This window comes from Pituophis catenifer, unplaced genomic scaffold (genome assembly GCF_029215685.1).
Source record: "Pituophis catenifer annectens isolate HBS135680 unplaced genomic scaffold, rPitCat1.0.hap2 SCAF_18, whole genome shotgun sequence".
NCBI classification, from domain to species: domain Eukaryota; kingdom Metazoa; phylum Chordata; class Lepidosauria; order Squamata; family Colubridae; genus Pituophis; species Pituophis catenifer.
Window position 1 is genome coordinate 7,218,402 of NW_027256898.1, and position 27,423 is coordinate 7,245,824.

The following is a 27,423-nucleotide window of genomic DNA, read 5'->3' on the forward strand; positions in this document are numbered from 1 at the left end:
TTCTTTCCTTCCTTCCTTCCTTTCTTTCCCTCTTTCTTTCTCTTTCCCTCCTTCTCTTCCTTCCCCTCCTTCCTTCCTTCCTTCCTTTTTTCCTTCCTTCCTTTCTTTCTTTTTCTTTCTTTTCCTTCCTTCCTTCCTTCCCTTCCTTCCTTCCTTCCTTCCTTTCTTTCTTTCCCTCTTTCTTTCTCTTTCCCTCCTTCCTTCCTTCCTTCCCTCCCTCCCTCCCTTCTTTCTTTTCCTCCCTCCCTCCCTTCCTCCCTCCCTCCCTTCCTTCCCTTTAGTACTAGCACGGATGACGTTACCTCATTTGTGTGACGAAAGGCCTGCAAGGAAACTACCAAACTCAGAGAGCACCAAGGATCCCTCCGATTTTTTTCCTGGCTGGTGTCAGGAAGTGCGATCCATTTCTTAGCGGTTCTGCATGTTAAGTTTAGCGGTTCACCCATTTGCCTCCAATTCTGTTCGGACCTCTTGATTCCCCTCTTCTCTTTCTAGGAATGGACACGGAGGACGACGCTTTATTGCAAGATGGGTGCGGCAATGAAGACGAAGAGGGGACTTGTGGCCCTGGCATGAAAACCAGAGGGTCCCGCCTCTGTGGGAAATGCCAGTGGAAGCCCAAGCACCGGGCCACTTTCGTGACGCTCCCATCCTCGGATTTTTGGACCGTGGTGGGCTGGGTCTTCACCAACCCTTATTCCGCCAGCCTCATCCTCTTTTTGGGATGCGCCATTCCTGCCGGCTTGGCCCTGACCATGTTCCTCCACTACCCCGCTCTGGACATCGACATCTCGTACAACGCCTTTGAGATCCGCAACCACGAGTCGTCGCAGCGCTTCGATGCCCTCACCCTGGCCCTCAAGTCCCAGTTCGGCTTGTGGGGACGCAGCCGCCGAGACCTGGCTGATTTCAGCTCGGAGACCTTACGGAGACTGATTTTTGAGAAACTGCAGCACCTCCAGCGCAACGCCTCGCGGACGTGGGCCCCAAACCTCTCCCGGAGGCAGCGAAGGGACACGGGCCGGAATCAGGCTGGCCCAGCCAACCACACCTCCCACCAATCCCGAAGTCCCGTCCCTCGGTGGGAGTATCCGAGCACCACCGTGAGCGCCAACACCCAGACTCACGCCCACTGGCGCATCGAACTCATCTTCCTCGCTCGGGGAGATGCCGAGAAGAATATCTTCACCTCCGAGCGCCTGTTGACGATCCACGAGGTGGAGCGCAAAATTATGGACCATCCTCACTTCCAGGAGTTTTGCTGGAAGCCTCACGAGGTCCTCAAAGATCTCCCTTTGGGGTCTTACTCCTACTGTTCCCCTCCTAGCTCCCTCATGACCTATTTCTTCCCCACAGAGAGGGGTGGAAAAATATACTACGATGGCCTCGGACAAGAGCTCGCCGACATCCAAGGTGAGCCTTGAGGGTTGGGTGGAGGGACTGGGCCAACCTAGGACAAGGAGTAGTAATAGCACTTAAGACTTATATACCACTTTATAGTGCTTTATAGCGCTGCCTGAATGGTTTACAATGTCAACCTGTTGCCCCAAACAATCTGGGTCCTCATTTTACCAACCTTGGATGGAAGGCTGAGTCAACCTTGAACTGGTCAGCATTGAACTCCTTGCTGTGGGCAGAGTCAGCCTGCAATACTGCATTCTAACAGGAAGGAAGGAAGGAAGGAAGGAAGGAAGGAAGGAAGGAAGGAAGGAAGGAAGGAAGGAATAGCACTTAGACTTATATATCACTTCACAGTATTTTACATCCCTCTCTAAGCGGTTTACAGAGTCAGCCTCTTGCCCCCAACAATCTGGGCCCTCATTTTACCCACCTCAGAAGGATGGAAGGCTGAGTCAACCTTGAGCCAGTCAGGATCGAACTCCTGGCAGCGGGCAGAGATTGCCTGCAGAACTGCTTTCTAACCACTGTGCCACCAGGGCTCCTTTAGTAGAGTTGCCAGAGCTCCTGCCTACCCCACGCCTGCTTAAATAATTGCTCCCCTGTGTCCAAAATAGCCAGAGTCAATAAAAGAAGGGATAAAATAAAAGAGGAGGAGGGAAGAGGAAAGCAAGCAACTCCACCACTGAGTCTCTCCAGCCGCAGTCTTTTCATGCTCTGTAGAGCATGCTGGGAATCATACTGTAGCTTGGAGGATACTCAAACAGCAAAGCAGGGCAAAGGAGAAAGTCCCCATCGGACCAGGGGGCGGGGGTTTCCTCCTCAGACTGCTAAGGAGAAATTTCCTGACAGTTAGAACCAGGGGTGGGCTTCAAAAAATTTTAGCAAGGGATTCTCTGCCCGTTTGCTGGGTGGGCGTGGCCTAGTCGGCCTCCTGCACCATGGTAGGGGGGCCGTTTTCGCCCTCCCCAGGCTTCGGAGGCTTTCCTCGAGCCTGCGAGTGGGTGAAAACGGCCTCCCCAGGCTCCGGAGGCCCTCAGGAGCCCATTTCCGGCCTTCCTGAACTTCTGGTAGGCCTGTTTTTTGCCCTCCCCAGGCGTCCGCACACACTCTGCATTTACCTGCATCCAAAACAGTCTGCATGGGGACTCCTGGGAGGGGCGGGGTGGGCGGGGTGAGCCAGGAGTGGGATTTGGGGGCTCTCCGAACTGCACAGAATCTTAGCTAGAGGTTCTCCCGAACCCCCGCGAACCCCCAACAGCCCACCCCTGGTCTTAACATTTAGAAAGACTTGTGAATGCTCCGACACTGGAAGGTTTTTAAGAAATGATTGGACAACTCATTTGTCTGAAATGGTACAGAGTTTCCTGCTTGGGCAGGAGGTTGGACTAGAAGACCTCCAAGGTCCCTTCCAACTCTGTCATTCTGTTACTCTGTTGTTTCCCGCAGGGTCTCTGGAGCTGGCCATGACCCACCCGGAATTCTACTGGTATGTGGACGAGGGCCTCTCGGCTGAGAACAAGAAAAGCTCTCTCTTGCGGAGCGAGGTCCTCTTCGGCGCTCCCCTGCCCAGCTACTATTCCATGGATGACCGCTGGGAAGAACAGTGCCGGAAGTTTCAAAACTTTGTGGTCACTTACGTGGCCTTGCTGGCCAAGGAGTCTACCAGGTGAGCACAGAGGTTCTGCCCTGCTCCATCCTCGCCTGAGTTTCCAGTCCGAAGGATTGAAATCAGGGGTGGGCTTCAAGAATTTTAGCAAGGGGTTCTCTGCCCGGTTGCTGGGTGGGCGTGGCCATGGTGGGCATGGCCTAGTTGGCCTCCTGCACCATGGCAGTGGGTGGGGGGCATTTTCACCCTCCCCGGGCTCTGGAGGCTTTTCTTGAGCCTCCAGGAGGGCGAAAGCGGCCTCCCCAGGCTCCGGAGGCCCTCTGGGATTTCCAGTAGGCTCGTTTTTCAGCCTCCCCGAGCCTTTGTGCACACACTGCACTTACCTGCATCCAAAACGGGCCGCATGGGGACTCCTGGGAAGGGAGGGGTGGGCGAGGCCAGCCAGGAGTGGGATTTGGGATTCTCTGAACTGCACAGAATCTTAGCTAGAGGTTCTCCCGAACCCCTGCGAACCCCCAGCAGCCCACCTCTGGTTGAAATGGATTCTTTCACAATGCGGGGATGGATGAAACATCCGTGGCTCTTCTCCTGTAGAAAGTTAGCCTCTCAGGGGCAACAGCAAGATGGGGTTCCAGCCATTGGGAGCTGAGGTTGATGGCTCCAGGAAATAAATCAGAATAAATTTGCGAGTCAACTTAACGGTCGTGACGGCTGGGTCAGGAAACCTTGCAGAGCGAGCTTTCTACATGCGAGTCCTCCCCTCTGTAGCTGCAGCACAAAAGGAGCCTGCCTGCTTGAGGGCCCTTTTTCCCGCTGGGGCTGAGAAGTAAAAGTGAGAGGCTCAAGCTTTCTGCGGGGATGGATCTCGCAAGATTCCGCTCGGATGGGTTCCCTGGGGTTCAGTGTCAGGTGTGAACCCAGCCAGGGTTTGAGTCATGTTGGGGCAGGTCGGGCCCTGTGAATGCAAGGATTAAACCAGCATTAAACGTGTCTGATGCAGTGGCCCCCAACTATTCCAGCTTGGGCAGGGGACATGTGAGTGGCAGGTGTGCGCCTGCAGCTCCATTTGTGCATGTGGTGGGCGGGCATGCTCTCTGCTCACACGAACGGAGTTTCGCGCACGAGTGAAAGTGCCTGCCACTCGCATGAGTGGAGCTTCACGCATCCACGTTTGCCCGTATCTCCTGTGGCCTGGTTTCACACCAGGCCAGTAGTGGACCATGGCCCGGGGTTGGGGACTCCTGGTCTGATATATTTCAGATCGTGCTGTTTTCTCTCTCTCTGTCTGTCTCTCTCTCTCTGTCTCTCTGTCTCTCTCTCTGTCTCTCTCTCTCTCTCTCCCTGACTCTCTCTCTGTCTCTCTCTCTCTGTCTCTCTCTCTCTCTGTCTCTCTCTCTCTCTCCCTGACTCTCTCTCTGTCTCTCTCTCTCTCTCCCTGACTCTCTCTCTGTCTCTCTCTCTCTGTCTCTCTCTCTCTCTGTCTCTCTCTCTCTCTCCCTGACTCTCTCTCTGTCTCTCTCTCTGTGTCTCTCTCTCTCTGTCTCTCTCTCTCTCTCCCTGACTCTCTCTCTGTCTCTCTCTCTCTGTCTCTCTCTCTCTCTGTCTCTCTCTCTCTCTCTCCCTGACTCTCTCTCTGTCTCTCTCTCTCTCCCTGACTCTCTCTCTGTCTGTCTCTGTCTGTCTCTCTCTCTCTCTGTCTCTCTCTCTGTCTCTCTCCCTGACTCTCTCTCTGTCTCTCTCTCTCTGTCTCTCTCTCTCTCTCTGTCTCTCTCTCTCTCTCCCTGACTCTCTCTCTGTCTCTCTCTCCCTGACTCTCTCTCTGTCTCTCTCTCTCTCCCTGACTCTCTCTCTGTCTCTCTCTCTCTGTCTCTGTCTCTCTCTCTCTCGCTCCCTGACTCTCTCTCTGTCTCTCTCTCTCTCTCTGTCTCTCTCTCTCTCCCTGACTCTCTGTCTCTCTCTCTCTCCCTGACTCTCTCTCTGTCTCTCTCTCTCTGTCTCTCTCTCTCTCTCTGTCTCTCTCTCTCTCCCTGACTCTCTGTCTCTCTCTCTCTCCCTGACTCTCTCTCTGTCTCTCTCTCTCTCCCTGACTCTCTCTCTGTCTCTCTCTCTCTGTCTCTGTCTCTCTCTCTCTCTCTCCCTGACTCTCTCTCTGTCTCTCTCTCTCTCTGTGTCTGTTTCTCTTTCTCTCTCTCTCTCTCGATTCAGATTTGGAAACCGGTTTGAAAAAGGTCATTTCTACGCAAGGCACAGAGCCAGCGGCATCTGAATCAGATGTGCTCCAGTAACACCAATTCAATACCCATCTTGGATGTTGGCACCACCTACGTTCAAACTTGCCCCTGAATCCAGCCACTCTGTCTCTCTCTGTCTCTCTCTGTCTCTCTCTGTTGCTCTCTCTCTCTCTCTCTCTCTGTCTCTCTCTCTCTCTCTCTCTGTCTCTCTCTCTCCCTCTCCCTGTCTCTCTCTCTCCCTCCCTCCCTCTCTCTGTGTCTCTCTCTCTCTATGTCTCTGTATCTGTGTCTCTCTCTCTGTGTCTCTGTGTCTCTCTATCTGTCCCTCTCTCTCTGTCTCTCTCTCTCTCTCTGTCTCACTCTCTCTCCCCGTCTCTCTCCGTCTCTCTCTCTCTCTCTCTCTCCCTGTCTCTCTCTCTGTGTGTCTGTCTCTCTGTCTGTCTCTCTCCCTCTCTCTCCCTGTCTCCCTCTCTCTCTCTCTCCCTGTCTCTCTCTGTCTCTCTCTGTTTCACTCCATCTCTCTCTCTCTGTCTCCCTCTCTCTCTCTGTTTCACTCTGTCTCTCTCTCTCTCTGTCTCTGTGTGTGTGTGTGTGTATCTCTGCTTGATGCTCTTGGCTCAAAGGAGCCATGGAAGCAGAGAAGGAGAGAGAGAAAGAGACCTCCAGGAGTCAGCGCAGGAACCCCCTTCCCCAGCCCATCTCCCCTGCTGCGAGGGCTTAATTGCTTCCCTCATTTAATTAACTTTCCCAGACCCCTCTCTCTTCCCCCTCCTAAAGAGCTGGGCTATTTCATGCAGCTTTGGACACAGGCTGCTGCACTTCCTAAAGATACCAAACGATTATCCCCCCCCCTTTTCTTTTCTTCTTTCAAATAATCAGAGTTTAGGATTCCCTGGAGATCGGCAGCCGAGGGCTTGCGTGGCGGATGGAAGGGCGGGGGGAAACGTGCTCTCTTGCACCGTGTGCAGTGCCATACTTCGCTTTTTCGGGGAACGATGTAACTCCCATGGTTTGGGAGCTGTGATCTATGGCTAAGCGTGTTGTTCTTTATTTAGCCCTCCGTGGTTTATTACACAAATCACAGCTTCCTCCGCAAATTCAGGGCCCTCCAGATTGTAAAACCTGCCCACCCCCCCCATTATGTTCAGCCCGTCCAGCTGGTTTGGGGTATTTCTAGGGGGAGATGGCAGATGTAGGGTTTGGCTACGGAGCATTCAGCCTATTATGCAACCTAGCGATTACAGGTACTCCTCGACTTACAACCACAACTGAGCCCGGAATGTATGTCGCAAAGTGAGAAATTTGCCGAGTGAGTTTCGTCCCGTTTTGACGACTGTTCTTGCCGCGTTTGTGAAGTGAATCCCTTGCCGTTGTTAAATAAGTAGCACGGTCGTTAAACGAATCTGGCTCCCCCAAGGATTTTGCTTGTCGGAACACACAGTGGTGAAATGTAAAATTTGTTACTACCGGTTCTGTGGGCGTGGCTTGTTGGGGGTGGGTAATATGACTGAGTGGGCGTGGCCAACTTTTTTTTTTTTAACTTTTAAAAGCATTTTTTCTACAACCTCTTTGAGGTTGTAAAAAAAAATGCTTTTAAAAGCCTCTGATGATCCCAGCTGACTTCCCTGATCGTCAGAGGCTTTCTTTTCTTTTTTTTTTAAAGCCTCTGACGATCCCAGCTGACTTGCCCGATCTGCAAATGCTTTTAAAAGCATTTTTTTCAGCCAAAGAGGTTGTAGAAAAAATGCTTTTAAAAATTAAAAAAAAAGCCTCTGATGATTATGGGCATGGGGGGCGGTGGCCGCAGGGATTTTTGCTGCCGGTTCTCCGAACCACCCGCCTCCATCGCTACCGGATCGGGCGATCCGGTCCGAACCGGGAGCATTTCACCCCTGGGAACATATGTCCCCCGGGACCGTCATAAATACGAGTCGGTTGCCCAGCACCCGAATATAAATCACCATGCGGGGGGGAGGCTGCAACGGTCATAAGTGTGAAAAAGGGATATCAGTCCTGTTGTAACTTTGAACGGTCACTAATATAATACAATAAAATGTTGTAAATCTGGGACTACTGGGTATTTCAGTTTAACCAAGTTAAACGTGTCAGGCCAACCGACCTCCCGTGCTTTTTTTCTGTAGCAAAGTGGAGGTTCTGTACGGCGGAACGGACCTGTTTGATTACGAAGTGAGGAAGATTTTCAAGAATGACATGCTGCTCGCCTTCATCAGCAGCTCCTGCATTGCGGTGCTGGTCTACCTCCTGGCGTCGTGTTCAGGTAAGGAGAACGGCCACTGCTCTGCTCCTGGGACCCCCTCGCACCTGAGACCGGAGGGATTTCCATCCTTTGAGTTCTTGGGGGGAGCTGTGAACCCCCAGCATTAGGGACCCTGTTTTGGATTGGGGCCTGGAAGAAAGATCACATGTCAGGGTTCCAAATAACACACCCAACGAAAGAAGACTCCGAGTTCCTTTTTTATTGAAGATGTCATATTGGCACATCTGGGAAAATCCAAATCTGAAAGTTTCCAGGTTTTCCCCACCCAAGTGAAAGTTCAAATCCCTGCCCAGTCCCCACATAGTCCAATCATCTTCTGTCCAAACTGGAGATACCTCCCAATCATCCGACTCCAAGTGCCAGGGCAAGGCGTCCTTGACTCTCTGAGAAAGGAATGTTATTTTGACTACATATCACCTATACTTTTTTTTTTTTTTAATTTGATTTATATGCCGCCCTTCTCCGGAGACTCAGGGCGGCTTACAATGCGTTAAGCAATAGCCTTCATTCTTTTGTATATTTTATACAAAGTCAGCTTATTGCCCCCACAAACTGGGTCCTCATTTCACCTACCTTAGAAAGGATGGAAGGCTGAGTCAACCTTGAGCCTTGGAGAGATTCGAACCAGCAGAAATTGCAGGCAGCTGTGTTAATAACAGGGTGCACTAAATCCTTGTACTATCAAGGCTCTTTATGCAATCCCCCCTCCCATTTTCCCACAGTAGAAAAATGTGGCGGGCCTGAAATCTCAAATGCTTCCAGGTCTGACATCATGTTCTTTTTTATCTCCACTTGGACGGATTACGGGGACCCAATCAAATCACTTTATAATGCCTTAGTAAGAACCACACCTAGAATATTGCATCCAGTTTTTGTCACCATATTATAAAAAAAAAAGATGCTGAGACTCTGGAAAGAGTGCAGAGAAGATCATGTAAAAGTGTTAATACCGCTTTATAAGGCCTTGGTAAGGCCACACTCGGAATCCTGCATTCAGTTTTGGTTGCCACGATGTAAAAAAGATCTGGAGACTCTAGAAAGAGCGCAGAGAAGAGCAATAAGGATGATTAGAGGACTGGAGGCTAAAACATAGGAAGAACGGTTGCAGGAACTTGGTATGTCTAGTTTAATGAAGAGAAGGACCAGGGGAGACAGGATAGCAGTCTTCCAATATTTGAGGGGCTGCCACGGAGAGGAGGGAGGTCAAGCTATTCTCCAAGGCACCCGAAGGCTAGACAAGGAATAATGGATGGAAACTGAACAAGGAGAGATTCAACCTGGAAATAAGGAGGAATTTCCTGACAGTGAGAACAATCAACCCATGGAACAGAAGTTGCCTTCAGAAGTTGTGGGAGCTTCATCCCTGGAGGCTTTCAAGAAGAGACCGGACTGCTATCGGTCAGAAATGGTGTAGGGGTCTCCCGTTTGGGCAGGGGGTTGGACTAGATGACCCACAAAGTCCCTTCTCACTCTGTTAATCTGTTCTCTTCTCTCTTCCTGCAGTCTTCCTGTCCTTTTTTGGCATTGCTAGCATCGGAATCAGCTGCCTGGTGGCCCTTTTTCTGTACCACATTGTCTTCGGAATCCAGTACCTGGGAATCCTGAACGGAGTGGCGGCCTTTGTCATCGTGGGCATCGGTAAGAGACGATCCAACCGGGTCAGGGGCTGTTCTCCCTCCCCCAAAACTTTGCCTCCTAACCGTCTCCCTCCCTGTGTCATTTCTCAGGGGTGGACGACGTCTTCGTCTTCATCAACACCTATCGGCAGGCCACTCATCTGAAAGATCTCAACCTCAGGATGATCTACACCATCCAGACAGCTGGCAAAGCCACTTTCTTCACCTCCTTAACCACGGCTGCGGCGTATGCCGCCAACATTTTTTCCCAGGTGAGCCAAGCTTCCCCACCCGTATCAGTCCATGGGTCACCCACGCCTTAAGCCAGCTTTCCACTGTCTGTTGTGGGCCGCCAGCGGTCTGCGCAGATTGTGGCTGATCCCGATGACGAGGAGGCTGGTGTGGTGTCGCGCCAGCAGCCGGCACAGCCGGTGCTCGTGTCGGACAGCGAGGAGGCTGAAGAGGATGTGGTGCCAGAGGCAGAGACTCAGCCAGGGCCTTCAGAACCTCCAGAGGCTCCTTCAAGTGGAGAGAGTGAAGTGGAGGAGCCTCTCCTCAATGCTCGAGCAAGCAGGGCTGCCAAAAGGCAGGAGTGGCTACTCAGGAGGAGGAGGTCTCCTCGAGAGTAAGGCTTGAGGCTAATTGGCCACTCTCTTAGCCTATTTACGTCGCACGCAATTAGTAAGTTTCTTGCTGGAAACAACTTGTAATTATCATCAGAGCATTTTTGGAAAAGTCTTATCGTATCTTGTTTTCTGGGCTGGTTGCCAACCTTTGCCAGACTCTGGTTTATTCTGTCTACTTAATAAATTTGATAAGGACCATTGGTGTGTGTCAATATCCTTGGGAATCCGGAGCTGGGGCAGAACACTATCGCTCACTGCTGTCTTCTAAAGGCTTCCAAGCTTCTTCACAGCAGTTAGAAGTACAATTCTAGATGTACCTCTTTCTCTTAAAGCAATGTTTCCCAAGCTTGGTGACTTTAAGATGGGCGGACTTCCATTCCCAGAATTCCCCTGCCAGCAGGGCGAGTGTCAAACCTGAAACTGACCTGTCCGAGGCCATTTTGAGGCTTCAGTGTTGAGGCCACACTGCAGAGGTGGGTTTCAGCAGGTTCTGACCAGGGGTGGGTTCTAAAATTTTTTACTACCGGTTCTGTGGGCGTGGCTTATTTTGTGGGTATGGCTTGATGGTCATGTGACAATTCTTTAGGATTTAGCAGAGGTACTGGTCTACCAGGCTTTTAACTGCTTGCAGAGCTGTACTGGTCTACCCATTTGTTTTTGGAGGCTCCGGTCTACTTATTTATTTTTGGAGGCTCCGGTCTACTCATTTGTTTTTGGAGGCTCCGGTCTACTTATTTAGTTTTGGAGGCTCCGGTCTACTCATTTGTTTTTGGAGGCTCCGGTCTACTCATTTGTTTTTGGAGGCTCTGGTCTACTCATTTGTTTTTGGAGGCTCCGATCTACTTATTTATTTTTGGAGGCTCCGGTCTACTCATTTGTTTTTGGAGGCTCCGGTCTACTCATTTGTTTTTGGAGGCTCCGGTCTACTTATTTATTTTTGGAGGCTCTGGTCTACTCATTTGTTTTTGGAGGCTCCGGTCTACTTATTTATTTTTGGAGGCTCCGGTCTACTCATTTGTTTTTGGAGGCTCCGATCTACTTATTTATTTTTGGAGGCTCCGGTCTACTCATTTGTTTTTGGAGGCTCCGGTCTACTCATTTGTTTTTGGAGGCTCCGGTCTACTTATTTATTTTTGGAGGCTCTGGTCTACTCATTTGTTTTTGGAGGCTCCGGTCTACTTATTTATTTTTGGAGGCTCCGGTCTACTCATTTGTTTTTGGAGGCTCCGATCTACTTATTTATTTTTGGAGGCTCCGGTCTACTCATTTGTTTTTGGAGGCTCCGGTCTACTCATTTGTTTTTGGAGGCTCCGGTCTACTTATTTATTTTTGGAGGCTCTGGTCTACTCATTTGTTTTTGGAGGCTCCGGTCTACTTATTTATTTTTGGAGGCTCCGGTCTACTCATTTGTTTTTGGAGGCTCCGGTCTACTTATTTATTTTTGGAGGCTCCGGTCTACTCATTTGTTTTTGGAGGCTCCGGTCTACTCATTTGTTTTTGGAGGATTCGGTCTACTCATATTGTCACCACTACTGGCTTGGCCGAACCGGGCCAAACCGGGAGGAACCCACCACTGGAATAGAGATAGTTGGGGTTTGTAGCCAAAACAAAATACTTTCTCCTGGGAACCAAGGACACTTCCACAGATGGCCGGAGAGAGGAGGAGTCAAGTTACCAGGCAACCGGGCGACACCTTGATTGGACCATGTGACTGATTGTTTGGGGAAAGGAGAAAACTTTTTAATTAGGTGAAAACCGTGGGGACATTCAGAGTCGGTTTTCACCAGCCTGTGCCAATATGATATATCCAAATAAAACTATTCTTTGAGGAATCTACCTGCCTCTGAGTTATGTTTGCTATGGGTGTATTACTTGGAACCCTGACAGCTGGTTAGGGAATTCTGGGAGTTGAAGTCCACCTATTTTAAAGTCATTATAAAGGCTCGCAAGCTTCTTCACAGCAGTTAGAAGAACAATTCTTAGATTGAACTCTTTCTCTTAAAGCTGTGTTTCCCAAACTTGGCAACTTTAAGATGGGCGGGCTTCAATTGAGAATTGAAGCCCACCCATCTTAAAGTCACCAAGCTTTTCTATAATGTATCTCTCCTGTCTCATCTTGTAATTGGTGTATTATTCTTTTCTCTTTTTCGTTTTTTCAACTCAGAAGCCAACCAACATCCTGTTTTATTTGCAACGTTCAAAATGATTTTGTTTTGCTGATTTAATTTTCCTTGCTATTTCTGTTTGTGCGATCAAATTAATTTCACGTTTTGTCAAATTTATTTTTTCCTTGGATCGTTTTATTTGGGGGTTCCTTCTGTAGATCAAATTCATATTCTTTTTTAAGTTCTTTTAACAGGTTGTCTCGTGTTTGTTGTTTGTCTTTCTTTTTCTTCACCGTATATGCAATTGTCAGGCCTCTTATGTACGTTTTTGCCGTGTCCCATAGATTTTGAAGTGAGGTTTGCTCTTTTGTATTCATCTTGAAAAATATATTCATTTCTTTTTCCATCATCTGTACGTATTCCTTATCTTTTAATATTTCCTTATTCATCGTCCATCTTTTCCTTCTCCGTTGTCCTTTCCATATTACTTTTACTGGGTTGTGATCTGCCCACATATTTGTCATTATTTCCACCTCTTCTACGTCCTTCCTGAGTTCTGTCGTCATCCAAACCATGTCTATTCTGTTTTAAAGTGACATCATGACTCTCTTCCTTCTATTGTCCTATCTAATTGTCAAGCCAACAATTTTGTCCTCTTTTATGCAAAAAAACCCATGCTGATTTTTTAAAAAGTAGTGTATTTTTTTTGTTGTTGTTCTTGGATCGCCAGGAGATGGTAACCTGTCTCTGTCAGCATTCTGATGCTGCCATAAAAAGGAGGAGACGAGGCTTGGCTTTTCACCTACTTATTTTCTCTGTAGATAATATCCCCTAGGAGATGGGATGGGAGGGGGGACATTCCTGTGGCTTGAGGTCAGAAGCTGGGGAGACTGACTTGGAAGATGGCCAATGAGAAGATGAGAATTGGGGAACGGAAAGGGAAGGGTTTGGGGGTCAGAGGGTTAGTATCGGCTACGACGAAGTCGGGGCCAGATCTGTCGTACTCAATAAATGGAATATTTCAGCAAAGATTAATTGTTTGGGAGTGCAATTTATTTGAGATGACATCGAAACCTGACAGTCTCCTGCCTTCTCCCCTGTCTCTTTCCTAGATCCCAGCTGTCCATGACTTTGGCCTCTTCATGTCCTTGATTGTCTCCTGTTGCTGGGTTGGGGTCCTTTTCACTATGCCAGCTGCTCTGGGGATTTGGTCTCTCTACTGGTCCTCGCTGGAAAACACCTGTCAGGCCAGGTAAGGTCAATTGAATCTATTTTAAATTACTGAATTTTTCGGAGTATAAGACGCACTTTCCCCCCCTAAAAGAGGGTGAAAATTTGGGTGCGTCTTATACACCGAATATAGCCCTGTCCACCCACAGGCCTCTGCCTCCCAGCAATTTACCTCCTTGCAGCAAACAGCCCATTTCAGCTTCAGCACAGCCTGATTAGCACAAGCAGCTGATTGTTGGTTAGAACAGCCTCCCAACCCTCAGCTGTTTCAGGCTGCAGAGATTGCCATTGCCTATTGCTGCGTGGAGGCAAATTGCTGGGAGGCAGATTTTTTTTTTCTTGTGCTAATCAGGATGTGCTGAAAATAATGAAACTAAAGCAGGCTGTTTGCTGTTTGCTGCAAGGAGGCAAATTGCTGGGAGGCAGAGGCAGATTTTTTTTTCTTGTGCTAATCAGGCTATGCTGAAAATGAAAATGAAACTAAAGCAGGCTATTTGCTGTTTGCTGCAAGGAGGAAAATTGCTGGGAGGCAGAGGCAGATTTTTTTTTCCTTGTGCTAATCAGGCTGTGCTGAAAATGAAAAACTAAAGCAGGCTGTTTGCTGTTTGCTGCAAGGAGGAAAATTGCTGGGAGGCAGAGGCAGATTTTTTTTTCCTTGTGCTAATCAGGCTGTGCTGAAAATGAAAATAAAACTAAAGCAGGCTGTTTGCTGTTTGCTGCAAGGAGGCAAATCGCTGAGAGGCAGAGGCAGATTTTTTTTTCTTGTGCTAATCAAGCTGTGCTGAAAATAATGAAACTAAAGCAGGCTGTTTGCTGTTTGCTGCAAGGAGGAAAATTGCTCGGAGGCAGAGGCAGATTTTTTTTTCTTGTTTTCCTCCCCCAAAACGTTAGGTGCATCTAATAGTCCGGAGCATTTTATATTCCGAAAAATACGGTAAAAATAAAAATAAATCCGCTTTGTGAAGCAGGCCTGCAAGAGCAGCTGTGCTTCTCGAGGAAAAGAAATCGATTTAGCTGGATTATCAGGGTCCACCCAAAAGAATGTACTCAGATGCTGTTCTCTTTTAGAAGGCACTTTTCGCCTATTCTTCCTTCAAAATGAATATAAACCAGGAGGAAAAGTGGAAGGAAAAGCAGTCAGTGCTTCCCAATTTGTTTTCCTTAACCAAAACTCTATTTACTGTATCAAGAGAGTCCTTATTTAAATGTTTCTGTTGTCTGAAATTGGTACAGGCAGTCCTCGACTTAATGACCGCAGTCGAGCCCAACATTTCTGATGTTAAGTGAGAAATTTGTTAAGTGAGTTTGGCTCCCATTTTACGACTGTTTAGGTCCCATTTGTGAAGTGAATCACTGCAGCTGTTAAATGAGTCACACAGTTGTTAAGTGAATCGGGCTTCCCCATTGACTCTGCTCGTCAGAGGGACGCAAAAGGGAATCACTTGACCCCGGGATACCGCAACCGTCGTAAATATGAACCAGTGGCCAAACATCTGAATTTTGATCCTGTGACCACGGCAGGGGTGGGTTCTACTCACCTTTACTACCGGTTCGCAACGGGGTCGCGCATGCGCAGATCGTCTATGACGACATCCGGGTGTGTAGGTGGAGCATCCCGCCGGTTTTACTACCGGTTCGCACGAACCGGACCGAACCGGGGGGCAACCCACCGTTGGACCATGGGGATGCTGCAAAGACTGTAATTGTGAAAAATGGGCGTGTCACTTTTTCCCATGCCGTCGTAACTTTGAATTGTCACTAAATGAACTGTTGTAAGTCGAGAACTACCTGTAAAGGGTTTGCGTGTCATTACCCAAAGAAAAAAAAAAACACCAACGTTTACCGAATTTGGAGTAACGTCCTTAAATTTGGCAAGCACAGTGTTCAACGATCTGGTGAATGAGCCCAGCTATCTGGGAGGGGGCTCCAGACAGTCCCCCCCCAACTCCTTCTCTTTCCGTCCGCCTGCCCAATGCATTAGCGACGGTAATTGCTCAGACACCAGGTGCACCTGATCCTTGCCTGGTGTTGTAGCTGTTTTGCAGCTCGGCTGGTCTGCCCCCTTCGCTCCGCCAACAAAGCCGGGCACAGCTGTCTCACCCGGATAGAAAGCGCTGTGAGATTCATTTGGCATTGTTCCCTTCCCTGGTCTGCAGATGCAGTAAAAAATGCACAAAGGAAAACGCTTTGCAGAGCTCGGACGGTCTGTTCGTCTCCTTGGCAGTGGCTGGCAGGTCAGGCCTGGGCACTCTGCCTTACCTGGATGACGACATCCCCCTGCTGAATGTGGAGGAGGAGCCAGGTAAGTCACGGGTAGTGTTCTGTCCCCGTCCCCACACACACACAAACAGCCAGCCGGGGGTTAAAGAAGTACTCGGCACACACAAGGTTCGTTATCAGGAACTTGGCAGCAATATGATAACCGTCTGCCAAGTGCTTTACTACAAGAAGAGGTAGTGTTCCTCCACCAGATAACACCAACTAATACACACAGTTTTCAAAACAGTCCAACTCAAACATGGAACCTTCAGCAGATTTAGGCGTTGTACAAAGTGACTAGCCAGAAGTTGGCTTTGTCCATCACAGAGTCTAAATGGCCACCACACTCTCTTATATAGCCTGTGGGGTGTGGTCCAGTGACTCAGTTTAATTCCTGGCACGCCTCCTCATTTGCTGCAAACGTTTATCTCGCCTTCATTGGCATGGATCCAGGAACGACTTATCACCCTCATCGCTGTCATCAGAGACACCTGGCTCCTGGTCAATCTCCTCTCTCTCGGCAGACACCTGAGGCATTGCCAGAGAGGAGGCGCCTGGAGAGGGAGGCCTGGCTGGCTCCTCTCCTTCATGTTCGGAGCCTTCTTCCTCTGATAAGATGGGCTCGGGGGTCAGAGCCTCAACAGGTAGTGGGTCACAAACACAGCTGCCCACGCACATCAATACACAAAGCCAGCGGAATTGGACTTTTCTCCTCGGTCTGTTCGCCTTGCCTGTTTCACCTTAAGGTTTTCGCCTCTGCGTTATTAGCCACAAACTTTTCTCCCCCCCAGTCTTTCGTCCCGGCACATCGGCCACTGCCCCTCCATCCCAGTCCCTTAGCCGGGGCCCATTCCTAGACCCCAAGCCAGATATCTGTGTCTCCTTCCTAGAGATACTGGAGGAATTGATTAGAATAGAGCGGGAAGGGACCTTAGAGATCTTCTAGTCCAACCCCCTGCTCAGGGGTGGGCTTCAAAAATTTTAGCAAGGGATTCTCTGCCTGGTTGCTGGGTGGGCGTGGCCATGGTGGGCGTGGCCTAGCCAGCCTCCTGCACCATGGCAAGGGGAGGGACATTTTTGCCCTCCCCGGGCTCCAGAGGTTTTTCTTGAGCCTCCGGGAGGATGAAAATGGCCTCCCCAGGCTCCGGAGGCCCTCTGGTGGCCGGAAACGGGAGGGCCACGCACGCAACCTGCAATTACCTGCATCCAAAACGGGCCGTGTGGAGACTCCTGGGAGGGGCGGGGCAGAGAGGGGTGGGCGGGGCCAGCCAGGAGTGGGATTTGGGGGTTCTCCGAACTGCACAGAATCTTAGCTAGAAGTTCTCCCGAACCCCTGTGAACCCCCAGCGGCCCACTCCCGCACCCTACTCAAACAGGAGACCCTCTACCATTTCAGACAGGTGGCTGTCCGGTCCCTTCTTAAAAACCTCCAGTGATGAAGCACCTACAACTTCTGGTGGCAAGCTGTTCCAATGGTTGATTGTCCCTCACTGTTAGGAAGTTTCTCCTTAATTCCAGGTTGCTTCTCTCCTTGATTAGTTTCCATCCGTCGTTTCTTACCTTGCCTTCTGGCCCTTTAGAAAATAAATTGACCCCCTCTTCTTTGTAACAGCGCCTCAAAAACTGGAATACTGCTGTCATATCACCCCTACTCCTTCTTTTCTCTAGACTAGCCAGACCCAATTCCTGCAATCGTTCTTCATGTAGTTTGATCTCCAGCCCCTTAATCATCTTAGTTGCTCTTCTTTGCACTTTTCCCAAAGTCTCAACATCTTTTTTTGTACTGGGGTGACCAAAATTGGATGCGGTATTCCAGGGGTGGCCTTACTAAGGATTTCTAAAGCGATGCTAACACTTTGTGTGATTCTGATTCTGTGCCTCTGTTTGTACAATCAAGGATTGTATTAGCTTTGTTGGCTGCCAACGCATGTCAGCATTCTGATGCTGCCATAAAAAGGAGGAGACGAGACTTGACTTTTCACCTACTTATTTTCTCTGTAGATAATATCCCCTAGGAGATGGGATGGGAGGGGGGCATTCCTGTGGGTTGAGGTCAGAAGCTGGGGAGACTGACTTGGAAGATGGCCAATGAGAAGATGAGAATTGGGGAATGGAAAGGGAAGGGGTCAGAGGGTTAGTATCGGCTACGACGAAGTCGGGGCCAGATCTGTCATACTCAATAAATGGAATATATCAGCAAAGATTAATTGTTTGGGAGTGCAATTTATTTGAGATGACATCAAAACCTGATACCGCACACTGTTGCTCATGTTTTAAGCGAAGGTTAATTAAGTTATTGTGTAATAACCTGTGTAAGGGGACGCAGTGGCTCAGCGGCTGAGACGCTGAGCTTGTCGATCGAAAGGTTGGCAGTTCAGCGGTTCGAATCCCTAGCGCCGCGTAATGGGGTGAGCTCCCATGACTTGTCCCAGCTTCTGCCATCCTAGCAGTTCAAAAGCATGTTAAAAAAAATGCAAGTAGAAAAATAGGGACCCCCTTTGGTGGGAAGGTAACAGCGTTCCGTGCGCCTTTGGCATTTAGTCATGCCGGCCACATGACCACGGAGTCGTCTTCGGACAGCGCTGGCTCTTCGGCTTTGAACGGGAGATGAGCACCGCCCCCTAGAGTCGGGAACGACTAGCACATATGTGTGAGGGTTAATACAGGGCTACGCCCAGACTCCTTCCAGTTTCAGTTTCCAAACAGTCCTCACTGGCTGACTTAGTTGCTATGCCTATTCGTTGGCTGACCTTGTTACCATGTCTCTGCCCGTCATGAATTCTCTGACAGACTAACTTTGCTTAGTTCGGTATCTAGAGGGCTTTGGTCTGGTCTGTGGCCGGTGTTTGTATCATGTCCTTCAAGACGCCCTTCCCTTCTCTTTTTCTGGCCAGTTGCTCTAGAGATGGGAGATGTCCCCTTGGTATCTGTGTTGCCCGAAAACCACCACCTCACTACCAACAATGACAGCCCGGGACACCTGATCACTCACCTGCAGAAGCTCCTCCAGTGCTGGGCACTATGGTCGGCAGTCAAAAACAAATGGGTGATTGTTGGTAAGTCGCCTGCACCTAGGCACTTCCTTGATTTAAAAACAAGCTTATGGAGGCCTACCATAAGTAGAGTAGCCTGAGTATCATCTCATGCAGGGCCTCTGTCTGCCCATGTTTCTCATTCCAGGGCTCTTTGTCTTGGTCCTCATCCTTTCCATCTTCTTCGCCAGCCGCCTTCGCCCAGCTAGCCGCGCCCCTCTCCTCTTCAGGCCCGATACCAACATCCAGGTGTTGATGGACCTCAAGTACAACTTGAGTGCTGAGGGCATCTCTTGTGTTACCTGCTCAGGTGAGTTTGACGGAGCCCATGAGTGTTCTGACCTAGGCTTCCCCAAACCACAAAGCATTTTTGTCCATATCTTGACAAAAATCCATTTTTATTAAGTTACTGTGAATTCCTCTCATTCACCTTCAGCAAAGTCTTTCAAGGGAGAATTGACAGTCACAGACCTTATCTGGCTTGGAGAGCCGATATCTTCAAAACTTGGCAAGGAGTCTCGGAGAGTCACGAACCAATTAAGCGAACTAATTGTCTCCTGCAAACTCCACTCCCCTTTCGCTCCTCTTTTATTCCCTCTGGGAGGGGCCATTCATCGTCCACCTGTGGCTTTACTCCTGAGTCGACCCTTGTTCTTTAGCTGTTCCCTTCATCTGGCAACTCTGTGCATGCACACACTGGGAACAGGCTCCAGCTGTTTGTCTGCCTCATTGATGTCTGACTCTGAAGGCAGCTGATAACTGGCATCCGGCCCTGGCCCCCTCTCTGCCTCCGACGCAGAGCCCTCATCAGATCCTTCCCCAGACTCCAGGACTGGCCCATGTTCCTCCCCAACCTCCTCACTGTCCGAATCTGTTTCCAGCTCCACTGGCCACTGGCGGGCCACAACCATGAGTCACCATGGTAGAACATGGCATGAGAGTGTCAATGACCTCCATGTTGTGTTCAGGTTAAACCATGTTTCTTCAAGATAAACTGATCTCTGGGAACGTTGGAAGGCAGGAGGAATCTTCTCATCCAAGGGAAATCTTTAGCTCTAGGACAGAACCCTTCCTTTCCCCTTAGAAACAGGGGTGTCCAATCTTGGCAACTTTGGGACTTGTGGGCTTCAACTCCCAGAATTCTGGGCGTTGAAGTCCACAAGTCTTAAAGTTGCCAAGGTTAAGACAGTCCTGCTTTAGAAGGCCTCCGTTTACCTATGACGGTCAGGACCCTGGACAGCTACATTCCCCCTGATAGCTGGATCAGTATGAAAAGATTCACAGGAAATACGAGTCTCTCGTATTTCCTGTGCTCACCAAGCATGGACAAGATCTCAGGTTTGATCCCACTCGTAACTAAATAGGGTTGGATCAATTACTATTGGAAACCCAGGAGAACAGCTGCTGATCACATTATGAATTTCAGGCCAGAAGAGGCAGGCAGTGATTCAATAACCGGAGAGCAAGTTGTGTTCCCAGATCTAATTAGTCTTCATCTGTACCAGAAGAACAAGAGAATTTCATTTTACCAAGCAGGCAGGCAGGCAGGCTCTCTTCAATTTATCCCAATAACTCTACGTTGAGGACTTAGAAGAGAAAGGCATTCCAATGGCCAGCCTAAACGAGAATGGAATAGAATTCTTTATTGGCCAAGTGTGATTGGACACACAAGGAATTTGTCTTCGGTGCATAAGCTCTCAGTGTACATACAAGCATCAAGTGATAAATCTTGATCATATAGTCATCATAAATACATTCATCGTGAACCATAAGAGTCAACACTTAGTGATAGTCCTAGGATGCTAAATAAGCAATCAAAATCATACTAAGAATAGAATAGAATGGAATGGAATGGAATAGAAAATATGGAATGGAATGGAATGGAATGGAAAATATGGAATGGAATGGAATGGAATGGAATGGAATGGAATGGAATGGAATGGAATGGAATAGAATAGAATAGAATAGAATAGAATAGAATAGAATAGAATAGAATAGAATAGAATAGAATAGAATAGAATAGAATTTTATTGGCCAAGTGAGATTGGACACACAAGGAATTTGTCTTCGGTACATAAGCTCTCACTGTGCATACAAGCAACAAGTGATAAATCATGAACATATAGTCATCATAAATACATTCATCATGAACCTTAGGAGTCAACATTTAGTGATAGTCCTAGGATACTAAATAAGCAATCAAAATCATACTAGGAAACTAAATAAAACAATATAAATTGTAAAGATACAAGCAACAAGGTTATGGCCATAAGTGGGAGGAGATAGGTAACAGGAAGGATGAGAAGAATAATAGTAATACAGTCATAGTAAATAGTTTGACAGTGTTGTGGGAATGAGTTGTTTAGCAGAGTTGATGGCACACGGGAAAAAACTGTCCTTGTGTCTAGTTGTTCTGGTGTCCAGTGCTCTATCACGTCGTTTTGAGGGTAGAAGTTGAAACAATTTATGTCCCAGATGTGAGGGGTCTGTAGATATTTTCACAGCCCTCTTTTTTGACTGACTAAAAACAATGCTATTTAACTTTTATTTATTTATTTTATTTTATTGAATTTGTATACTGCCCTACTCCCGAAGGACTCAGGGCGGTGAACAGCCATAGAATAAAACATATAAATACAAAATTTAAAATAAACTAAAACGAATTAAATAATTTGGCTGAACAAATTTAAAACCCCGATAATTCAAAACCAAATTTAAAATTTCCATTTAAAAAGGGGAAAGACTTAGGTCAGGCCAGCTTGATGAAATAGGAAAGTCTTGAGCGCGCGACGGAAGGTACGCAGATCCGGGATCCTCCGTATCTCCGGGGGGAGCTCATTCCAGACTTTTGGGGTCATTTCTCATCGGTTAGAATTTGGGAATTTGGGTTGGGAATTTCCACCCCTCAGATCAATTGTTCTTCCTACTTGAGGTCCTACACAATAACTCTATCTAAGGGGCTCTTCAGAATGCAAATGTGTCCCTTGAATGAGTTTACGCCTCCGTGTGAAAACGGTGCTGCCGCCCTTGACGAGAGATGCTCTTTTGTCCCTGACTAACCTTGTGCGACAGGGTTGTTTCAGGAAAAACCCCGTAATCTGCAGAATAACATCCGCACCTCTCTGGAGAAGAAGAAGAGGGGGTCGGGGCCACCGGGAAGCGGCCGAGGGAGCCCCCAAGACGACAAAACGCTGCAGGGTGAGCATCATCCTTCTCTCGGGATCTTTTTTTTACGGGCTTCTCTCCATGGTTGGCCACCCTGTTAGGGTACCCTCGAGGAATCTAATCAGAATCATCGATTCGATCGGGAAAAAAAAATCAACCCGAAAACCAGCAAGCCCATGCTTGTTGGATTCAATGAGTAAATTGGGTTGATTCGATTCAGATTTGGAAACCGGTTTGAAAAAGGCAATTTCTACGCAAGGCACAGAGCCAGCGGCTCTGGATGTGCTCCAGTATCACCAATTCAATACCCATCTTGGATGTTGGCACCACCTGCGTTCAAACTTGCCCCTGAATCCAGCCGCTCTGTCTCTCTGTCTGTCTCTCTCTCTGTCTCTCTCTCTGTCTCTCTCTGTCTCTCTCTCTGTCTCTCTCTCTCCCTCCCTCCCTCCCTTTCTCTCTCTGTGTCTCTCTCTGTGTCTCTCTCTCTCTATGTCTCTCTCCCTCCCTCCCTTCCTTCCTTTCTCTCTCCCTCCCTCCCTCTCTCTGTGTGTCTCTCTCTCTATGTCTCCCTCCCTCCCTCTCTCCCTCCCTCCCTCCCTCCGTCTCTCTGTCTCTCTCTGTGTGTCTCTCTCTATGTGTCTCTCTCTCTGTTTCTCTCTCTGTCTCACTCTGTCTCTCTCTCCCTCCCTCTCTCCCTCCCTCCCTTTCTCTCTCCCTTTCTCTCCCTCCCTCCCTCTCTCTGTGTCTCTCTCTCTATGTCTCTCTGTATCTCTGTGTGTCTCTCTCTGTGTCTCTGTGTCTCTGTGTCTCTCTCTCTGTCTCTCTCTCTGTGTCTCTCTGTGTCTCTCTCTCTGTCTCTCTGTCTCTGTCTCTCTGTCTGCCTCTCTCTGTCTCTCTCTCTCTGTCTGTCTCTCTCTCTCTCTGCCTCTCTGTCTCTCTCTCCATTTCTCTCTCTGTCTCTCTCTCTCTGTCTCTCTCTCTCTCTCTGTCTCTCTCTCCATTTCTCTCTCTGTCTCTCTCTCTCTGTCTCTCTCTCTCTCTGCCTCTCTGCCTCTCTCTCCATTTCTCTCTCTGTCTGTCTCTCTGTCTCTGCCTCTGTCTCTGTCTCTGTCTCTGTCTCTCTCTCTCTCTCTCTCTCTCTGTCTCTTTGTCTCTCTCTCTCTGCCACACCTATTCATCTCCGCCCCTGCCTTTTATCCGCAGAGCTAGGGTGGGGCTTCACTAGCAGCGGTGGCTCTTCCATCCCAAGGACAGGCCCATAGATTTCCATTGCTCTCCTCTCCTCTGCCTTCTGTGCATCCGCGCGACAGGCAGTGGGCCCAGCTGTTCCTCTTCTTCCTCATCAGCCACCTCCAGACCTGGGGGCTGTTGACTTTCCATCTGAGGGCTGATGGACGGCCCCAGCTCTCTCTCTCTGCCCGCTCCGTTCCCTCTCCCCCCTCGGAGCTCTCCGGTTGCCTTGATGCTGGCTCTGACTCCCACACCTCCTCCTCCTCATCTGATTCAGCTGTTGGAGGGGCCGGCGGCCGACAAGCCACAACAGGTGATCTGATGACTGTCTTGTCTCCTCAGATCCCCAGGGAACAGTCTACATCTTCAGATCCAAGGGCAACAGCCGGCCGGTGATCTACAGGTTTTCTCTCAACGCCACCGTGCCGCCATCCTGGCAGACAGTACCTGCAAAAGATGGAGAAGTGCCGTCCTTCCAGGTAAGCATCGACAGGTGAAGGTGATGAAGAGGTGACTCCTTTGTCAGGGAGGACCATAAATCAGCACAGAGGGGCAAACTGGGCAGCTTAGCTCCCTTCAGTAGGGCATCGTCCAGCTTTTGCGTCGGTGGCATTGCCTAGAATGCCATCTTTTAAGATGCGTAGACTAGCTAGGTCTCCACTGAGTCCCCAACCATTGTGGCTTGGCAGCGTCGTGGAGGGGCGGGAGAGGGGAACTGGGCTGCATGAGTGGCAGGCTGGCATACACACACACATACACACAGTTCAGCTTGTGTGGACAGTGGGCATGTTGAGCTGCCCGCGTGTGCACAGCCCGCCGTTCACATCACCCGGTTGCAAAGAGGCCATAGCCCAGTAGTGGACCCCTTGTCTAGATTACTGTTGGACTGCAGGGCTGCTCATCCTTCCACGACGGTTGTGGGCAACCGTCGTGGACCTCCTTCATAGCTGCTCTTTGAGCTGACAGTCAGGTGGCAGGTGCCAGCTCCCGGTTCCTTGCTCACCACCCGTGCCTCTTGGCAGAGCCAAACAGAGAGGGGCATGCCACCCCTTAAGTTGTCTTTTGTGCCCTGTTTGCCCCCTCCCCCCCACCCCCTCCCGCCAGCCTCTAGAGACCTATAGTGAAGTGTTGTGTTTTCATTAATCCATGCTTAGGTGTATAAAGTTCCTTACGGTAACTTCACCAAGAGGCTGACCGCTTGTATGTCCACAGTAGGGCATGTCCAACCAGGGGCCAGCAAGAAGTGGATGATGACCAGCTTATCATGCGACATGAAGAGAGGGTGGAAATCTGACTTCAGCTTCTACGTGGCCACCCAGGAGCAACAACGCACACGGTAATGCCGAGCGGGTGGGCAGAGGCGGCCTGGCACGCGTCCAGACAGCCGTCGGAAGATGCTCGGCAATGAATCATTGGACGGAGCAGTGAGACAAAGTTGGGGGCGGGGCTCAAGGTTGACTCAGCCTTCCGTCTTTCCGAGGTTGGTAAAATGAGGACCCAGATTGTCGGGGGCAAGTTGCTGACTCTGTAAACTTCTTAGAAAGGGGTGAAGCGGTATATAAGTCTACTAAATGCTATTACTAGTGCTATATAAGAGCCATGGTGGCACAGTGGTTAGAATGCAGTATTGCAGGCGGACTCTGCCCACTGCCAGCAGTTCGATTCTGACCAGATCAAGATTGTCTCAGCCCTCCATCCTTCCAAGGTGGGTAAAGTGAGGACCCAGATTGTTGGAGGGCAATAGGCAATAGGGCTGACTCTGAAAGCCGCGTAGGGCTGTAAAAGCACTGTGAAGCGGTATATAAGTCTACGTGCTATTGCTCTTCCCCAGGAAGCTGTATTTTGCCCAGTCACATAAGCCTCCGTACCACGGCCGAATCTGCCTGGCACCCCCGGGCTGCCTCCTCAGCTCCAGTCCAGATGGACCCAACAAAGGATACCTATTCGTGCCAAGCGAGAGAGGTGAGCCACTTGTGAAGTGGGTGGGTGGGGGGGAGTGTGTTCTCTTCATTGTGGCACACTTACGGTTTGTTGCAATGCTGGGAGAGGAAGCAGAGGGAGGAGGCTGAAGGTCCTGGAGTGCTATTCAGCAGGTTCTGGCGAACCGGTAGCGGAAATTTTGAGTAGTTTGGAGAACCGGCCAATACCACCTCTGGCTGTCCCCAGAGTGGGGTGGGAATGGAGATTTTGCAATATCCTTCCCCTGGAATGGGGAGGGAATGGGAATTTTGTATCACCGGAGTTGTTCAGTTAGTAACACAGTTGTTAAGTGAATCTGGCTTCCCCGTTGACGTGGCTTGTCAGAAGGTTGCAAAAGGTGATCACATGACCCAGGGACCATCATAAATATGAGTCAGTTTCCAGGGCGTCTGAATTTGGATCACATGAGCATGGGGAGGCTGCAACGGTCGTAAGGGTGAAAATGGCCAATAGCTGTATTGAGATAATTGCTAGGTTCTGGGCTGGAACACGAATTTCCCAACAACTCCCAATTTAAAGATGGGGTTCTTTAAATTTGTCCTCTTGTCCTGTCCTACTTTGGATGACTAAAGCCTCAACATCATCACCCTAACAGCTATGCCACTTCAGGGGTGAAATGCTATCGGTTCGGACTGGTTCGCCCGAACTGGTAGTAATAAATGCTACCGGTTCAGGCGAACCGGTATTTCTGACGATCAGCTGTGCCGCGCAATTTATATTCATTAGAAAGCAAGAAATCCTAGAAAGCTGTTCCCCCCTCCGGTGCACATGCGTGCGAAGCAAACCGGTAGCAAAGCGAACTGGTAGCAGACGAGTATTTCACTCCTGCACCACTTCCTTGCTCTGTCCTCTCTCCTTCTCCAGCCTCTGCTAGATCCAGGTTCTCCATCACGTCAGGATTCAACCCTTGCAGGAACGGCAACTGCGGGAAGCCTGCCGTGCGTCCCCTGGTGGACACGGGCGCCATGGTCTTCGTAGTGTTTGGGATCCTTGGGGTCAACCGTACCCGGCACACCGACAACCACGTCATTGGAGACATGGTGCGCGTTGTCCTTTCCTGGGGTCTGTGGGGCTGGAGGAGCCGTCCCAAGTCGGGATTTCGCTTACATGTTCCTCTTCGCCGCTTGTATCTCCTTTGGAAAGGGTAGCGTCATCTACGACAGCAGCTTCGACCTGTTCAAAGAAATTGGTAACCTGTGCCGGATCTGTAAGGCCATTGCCAGCAACTCCGAGCTGGTCAAACCAGGAGGAGCCCAGTGCCTCCCTTCAGGTATCTCCCCTTCTCCTTTTCAGGCCTCGATTCTGTGAGCCACAATCTCTTGTGGGCTTCTCTGGTGTTGATCAGGAACCTAAGGTCTCTAGTGACAGTCTAGAGGGAGCATATGTGCATATGTGCATATGCATCGCCTCTGAAGGCCTTCAAGGTCATGGAAGGTTCCTCAGTAAACACCCAATGTCCTTGGAAGACCTCCAAGGGAGATCGATGACTATTTCTGTACTTCTTTATCTTATCTTGAGTACGTGGAGTGTGCCAATGTTTCTTGGGTGGAGGAGTGGAAAATGTAGAAATATGAGTGTCAAAGTGTATTCAGGTTTGCTCTTGCTAAGGAGGGGGCCGTCTTTATTCAGCTGAATAATGTTGTGGCCCGTACGCGGCCTGTGCAGCTAGTAGCTAATTCAGACAGTGAGGAGGCTGATGTGGTGCTGTGCCAGCAGCCTGTGCAGCTGGCACTCGAGTCGGACAATGAGGAGGCTGGAGAAGATGTGGTGCCAGAGGCGGGGATTCAGCCAGGGCCTTCAGAACCTCCAGAAGCTCCCTTAAGTGAAGAGGACGAAGAAGAGGAGCCTCTTCTCGATGCACGGGCGCGCAGAGCTGCCAAAAGGCAGGAGTGGCTCCTCAGGAGGAGGTCTCCTCGAGAGTAAGGGTTGGGGCTAATTGTCCACTCCCTTAGCCTATTTAAGGAGGAACGCCGATTGAAGCAATTTGCAGGGAACAACTTCGTTCACATACCTTTGTGTCTTGTCTTGCTTTTCTTATCAGCTTCCTGCAAATTGCTTCTGGGCATTCTGCCAACCACAGTAAGCTTTCAGTTATTATTCTTTGAATTCTTGGTGGCTGTTAATGCAATTAATTAACAGCCGTTGTTGTAAAAGACTGGTTTATTCAGTAAACTAAGGTTTGAACGGACTTTGTGTGTGCTGCGTTCTTTGGGGTCCGTAGCTGGGGCAGAACAAATAAACGCATAAAAGCTATTGAGGCAAATACCTGGACTCTGTCTTTCTTTATACCAAGCTGCACCTGAAACTGGCAAAACGCTGGCACTCTTTAAAAGAAAAGCAGAATGAAAAGAGTCTCCCCTTGGATTTAAAAACAGTAAGCTTCTAGTCCTTATGAGGTTCGTGCCTATGGACGAATTCTGCCCTTCAGCTTGTCTGAAATCTTAGAAATCGGGGGCTGTTTTTATTAAGTTGGTCGACATGAAAGATGGAGATGGTTGAGCGATATAGCCGGGGGAGGGTCATACATGGCAATCCAGTGGCGATCTTTTCTCGCCTGGAGGGGCTGCCAATCTGGCAATTCTTTAGCCAGAGAAAAAGGAAGGAAAAAATCTCGCAGCCTGTGGATCGTGCGTATTGCTGTTGTGAGACGCCCAGCAAGATAGG

At 49.4% G+C, this 27,423-nt stretch overlaps 1 protein-coding gene across 1 annotated transcript in view; it reads left to right on the forward strand.

Moving 5' to 3' along the window:
- The first annotated feature begins 497 nt into the window (after positions 1-497).
- The window catches only part of DISP3 (dispatched RND transporter family member 3), a 32,640-nt gene continuing 5,714 nt past the window's right edge, over positions 498-27,423 (forward strand). The window contains exons 1-15 of the mRNA XM_070956167.1: positions 498-1,413; positions 2,848-3,067; positions 7,380-7,516; positions 9,020-9,154; positions 9,244-9,404; positions 12,976-13,115; positions 15,250-15,395; positions 18,247-18,408; positions 18,533-18,694; positions 21,457-21,582; positions 23,122-23,258; positions 23,934-24,115; positions 24,611-24,741; positions 25,624-25,799; positions 25,903-26,029. Coding sequence (XP_070812268.1) covers positions 498-1,413; positions 2,848-3,067; positions 7,380-7,516; positions 9,020-9,154; positions 9,244-9,404; positions 12,976-13,115; positions 15,250-15,395; positions 18,247-18,408; positions 18,533-18,694; positions 21,457-21,582; positions 23,122-23,258; positions 23,934-24,115; positions 24,611-24,741; positions 25,624-25,799; positions 25,903-26,029 — 3,058 coding nt within the window. The remainder of the gene's footprint in view (positions 1,414-2,847; positions 3,068-7,379; positions 7,517-9,019; positions 9,155-9,243; positions 9,405-12,975; positions 13,116-15,249; positions 15,396-18,246; positions 18,409-18,532; positions 18,695-21,456; positions 21,583-23,121; positions 23,259-23,933; positions 24,116-24,610; positions 24,742-25,623; positions 25,800-25,902; positions 26,030-27,423) is intronic.